Genomic DNA, 5,000 nt, shown 5'->3' with positions numbered 1-5,000 from the left:
GCAAATAAAGGAGGGGGGGGGGGAGGCAAGGTTATTATTTATTATATAGTGTGTAAAGTATTCACACCGGTTTGTTTCTCTTTCTCAAAACAGAAAGTGCGATGTCCGCTGTGCGACAGATGGTTAATAACCTTAGGTCGCCATCTGACGGAGGTTGAAAAGATTCCTCGGAATTCCGAACAATGGCAGGATCTCCTAAACAAACGACGAATCAGAGAAGATATCAAGGAATTCAACATTCCCCCCTATCTTCCCCAAAGTGAGTTAATTTCCATTCTTCAAATGTTGACGTGGTTGTTGTTGTTGTTGTTGTTGTTGTTGTTGTTGTTGTTGTTGTTGTTGTTGTTGTTGTGGTTTAAATTATTTTAAAAACACATGAACAAACATAGATTTCCTCTCTCTCTCTCTCTCTCTCTCTCTCTCTCTCTCTCTCTCTCTCTCTCTCTCTCTCTCCTGTTTGTCTAATATGTGTGTTTTTTTTTTTCTTCAGAGAAATTGCTTATAGACTACATTGAATACAGAGAAGATTTACAGCAGCGGGCCAGATCCACAATACAGAAAGAGATAGCATCCGTCTTAGACTGTTTGTTTTCTTTAAACAGGTCGCGGAACCTGGAACTAATCTTCAAGGTAGAGTGAGAATATATTTCATCTCGTTTCTAATAAATATGTCGATACAAGACGCTCGTATATAGTTCTCTCTTTGTTTACGTTTGTTTTTAATGGGTTGTTTTGTTTTTAATATTGTTTTTATTCATTTTTATTGTTTTGTCATATTCTTTTTTCTCTCCATGAACAGGAGCCGGCCGACGACAATCAGAGTATTACGGGTGTTTTCAAAGTAAGAATACTTCGTCCACTGAAGGAGCAACTGCAGCATCAGGGAGATAAAGTGGCCTCCGGATGCTACAATAAGTTGTGGGCTTTCCGCGTAAGTATATGTCTACTATAAAAATGCATTAATCTATCTTTAAAGTTCAAAAGTGTTGCTGGATTATTTTTAATTGTTTTTTTTTAAATTTGTTTGTTGATTTTATTTGTTTGTTGTTTGTTTTTTGTTTGGTGTCGTTTTTTATTTTATGGTGCATTCGTTTTTTTCCAAATTATTTTCAGAATTTTCTTAAATGGCTGGAAGAATCCCGTGCTTTATATTTGGCAGAGAAAAAACTAGCCTCACAAGTAAAGATGCTTCTGTCTACCGTTTCTGCCGCCCTCATACCATTTCGGGTATCGAAGAGGATGCGGTCGAATGAAATAAATAAAACAACGAAAGGTAATTATCCATTGATACATTTTCAATTCCTTTCCACTCCATCGAGCCACACAAAACAAAACAAAACAAAAACAAACAAACAAAAAATTAAATAAATAAATAAATAAATAAATAATAAATAAATAAATAAATAAATAAATAAATAAATAAATAAATAAATAAATAAATAATAAATAAATAAATAATAATGAATCAATCAATAATATAATAATAATAAATAAATAAAAATAATAAATAAGAATAAAATACAATCAAATACAATCAAAGACGATCAAATTGAGGCGTTATTGATTTTATCTCCTTTCTGTTTACTTTACTTTTTTTTTTCTTGGCATAGCGATAGACCTCAGCACAGACCTCCCAACAAAAGACTTGTTGAAAAGCCTGACGGACGAGTCCACGTGGACTGACACCTCCAGAGTTCGGGACACATTAATGACTGTTCTCGCTATAGGCAGCATGTCCCGTCTTGGAGCCTTGCGAAACTTGTCTGTTGATGAGTTTCAGGCGGCTCGCGAGACTGACCAAAATCATGATCTGTATCGAGCAGAAGTAAACCAGCACAAAACCATGAAGACATATGGTCCAGCGGGCATTTATTTCACACCTACCCTAAAAGCCCACATTGAAAGGTAACAGTGTGATACTATATTATTATTATTATTATTATATTATTATTATTATTATTATTATTATTATTATTATTATTATTATTATTATTATTATTATTATTATTATTATTATTATTATATTATTATTATTATTATTATTATTATTATTATTATTATTATTATTATTAATATGTTAATACTTGAAGATAATCGTCAATAGAATTTGCCAACTCATGGGATTATTGATTCTTTAATATATATTTTTTTTTGGTTTGTGTTTTAAAACAATTATTTCAGGTATTTAGATAAAAGACCAGTGCAATCCAAATGGGTGTTTTGCACGTCGTCCGGCCGTCAGCTGACATCAAGCCATGCTGGAATCATTTTTAGACGCCTCACCAAAATCTCGGCCACTGAAATGAGAAAAAGCGTGGCCTTTGCAGTAAGTATTCAATGTTTGAAAGCGTTGTTAATATGTCTAGCATATAATTGTTTCTATCTGTTCTATCTTTATTTATGTATTATTTTTCTTTCTTAATCAGAATCCCGAGTGGACGGTTAAAAAAAAAAAAGAAAAGACAAGGAAAATAACAAATAACAACAACCCCCCCCCCCACCCCCACTTAAAAAAAAACCCACGAAAAATAAAACAACAAAATACAAAACAAAACAAAAAAAAAAAGAAAAAGAAACCAACACAAAGCCGAGCACACAAATACTTTTTCTGTTGATTTTTGATTTTTTTTTTGGTGTGTTTTCTTTCTCTTCGTGTTTCAGCACAGAGAATCACCTGAAGAAGTTCAGTCCGCCATATCCGAAGCGATGCATCACAGTTTGCAGGTACACAGGGAATCGTATGCGGCCAAATCTCACGACAAAACTATATATAAAGGATTACAAGCCATTGGAGCAGGTACAGTGATGTGAAAAAAGTTGGGCGAGGGTGAGGAAGAGGAGAGAGGGGTGGGGGGGGGGGGGGGGGGGGGGGGGGGGGGGGGGTGGGGTGGTAAACGCTTTATAAAGGCTGTCTAAAAAATGTTTCATATGAAATGTTCAGTTCATCTATATCTTTTTATTCCAGTACAATGCTTGCAAAGTGAAGAGTTAAGATTGGACGAGCCCAGCACGTCAAGAGCATATTTTGAGCCACCCATCGTGACCGACGTCCAGGCTTCGCCTTCTGTAGAGTCCTCACAGTCGTCACCTGTAGTTCCCGGTATGTATGCAATACTAATTATGAACATGATGCACCTGTCTTTCTGACATTTTTCTGGTCTTTGAGCAGGTTTACTGGATATTTTGGCTATAATAATAATAACATAATAATAATAATAATATATAATAATAATAATATAATAATAAATAATAATAATAATAATAATAATAATAATAATAATAATAATATAATAATATAATAATAATAATAATAATAATAATAATAATAATAATAATAATAATAATAATAATAATAATAATAATAATTAATAATATAATAATAAGGTCCTGGGTACGATTCTCGCTCGGCGCATAGTTGATGTAATGACTGACAAACCAACCGGTAACCATTGTATTGTTCAAGGGATGCAACTCGAGAATATAACATAGGGTGTACACATACCAAGGATTAATTCCCTTTATAAGTTTATATCAACACATCGACTACTACAGTTGTGTCTTAGAAAAAAGGCTATGCACCTGTCTTTCTTACATTTTTCTGGCCATTTCTCGGAAAAAATAATGTCATAGTGTGAGCTGTGTGACGGTAAAGGAGTAAACATTTCTTTAAAAAAAAACTAATAATCACACGGCTTTATATTATTCAAATTTCTATGTTTATTCTTTTTAATTAAACAGATAAAAGTGTGCTATATTTCACAAAGACTTTGTCTGCAATAAACCCGGAGAAGTGCCCCAATAATTACATCAGAGAAGACAAGGTCTTAAAAGGCGTAAGTAATTAATGAGTTTCGTTTTGTTTCCTTAGTCTACATAATACAAAAATTACCGAGTAAAGGATCGGCTTCTACTGGGAGATAATTTGGAAAGTTCGGGGGGGGGGGGGGGGGGGGGGGGGGGGGGGGGTTGTCTCAGTAAAGAAATGTAAAGAGATTTATCTAATTGTTAAGTTACATCAGAGTAAAAAAAACACCTCCCCTCCCACTCCCCACTCATGTAGATTAATTCTCGTCTGGTAAAATACATTTTCTTTTTCTTTTCTTTCTTATTTTCCCCCAGATATATGTGACGGCCAGGAATAAATTTACTATAGACGAACTTCAGATGGCCTTCCATTATTTAGGAGCCTATAGAAGGAAGACGACGGTGGATCCATGTCTAATAAGATCACTCAGGACAGCCTTCCCAGAGTTTCAAAGAACTTTTGCCAGGATTAAAGATAAAACTTTATCAGATAAAATGCGAGCATGGCCTGAGGACAAAGACCTTATTTTCGAATAGCCTATACAGTCCATTTCTTTTCTTTTATTATGACAACAAACCAACGTTGAACTGCATCTCACTCCCTGGGAACATATAGTCGGCCGTGGAAGAAAGTTTCGTCAAACAGCTCATATATATTTATATATTGCTGGAAAATTTAAATTGAAGTTAAGTTCATTTATTTTGCTGAAATTCCAAACAGATGGTATACTAATTGTAATTCTTTGTAAATTGGCGGGGTGGTAAAAGCTTTATAAAGGCTGTCTAAAAAAAAAAGGTTCATATGAAATGTTCAGTTCATCAATAATTACATCAGTGAAGACAAGGTCTTAAAAGGCGTAAGTAATTTATGAGTTTGGTTTTGTTTCCTTAGTCTAGATAACACAAAAATTAAGGAGTAAAGAATTGGCTTCTACTGGGAGATAATTTGGAAAGTTGCGGGGGGGGGGGGGTGTCTCTATAAAGAAATGAGATTTATCTAATTCTTAAGTTACTTCACAGTAACAAAATACCTCCCCTCCCATTCCCCACTCATGTAGATTAATTCTCGGCTAGTGCAAATACATATTCTTTTTCTTTTCTTTCTTATTTTCCCCCAGATATATGTGACGGCCAGGAATAAATTTACTATAGACGAACCTCATATGGCCTTCCATTATTTAGGAGCCTGTAAAGGA

General features: G+C 34.3%; 1 protein-coding gene across 1 annotated transcript; it reads left to right on the top strand.

Moving 5' to 3' along the window:
* Positions 1-93: 93 nt before the first annotated feature.
* LOC144961892 (uncharacterized) lies at positions 94-4,895 on the top strand (the record flags this gene model as incomplete). The annotated part of the gene is made up of 10 exons (XM_078894929.1): positions 94-259; positions 491-630; positions 800-931; positions 1,114-1,273; positions 1,611-1,905; positions 2,182-2,326; positions 2,662-2,797; positions 2,966-3,100; positions 3,739-3,833; positions 4,120-4,895. Coding segments are annotated over 10 exons (1,626 nt in total), but the record flags the coding sequence as incomplete, so codon positions are not given.
* Positions 4,896-5,000: the final 105 nt, after the last annotated feature.

The sequence above is a fragment of the Berghia stephanieae genome, unplaced genomic scaffold (assembly GCF_034508935.2).
Source record: "Berghia stephanieae isolate SIO BIC M18660-M18661 unplaced genomic scaffold, UCSD_Bste_1.3 scaffold4738, whole genome shotgun sequence".
Lineage (NCBI taxonomy): Eukaryota > Metazoa > Mollusca > Gastropoda > Nudibranchia > Aeolidiidae > Berghia > Berghia stephanieae.
Note: the sequence above shows the minus strand (reverse complement) of the source record. Positions and strands in the feature narration are given on the sequence as shown.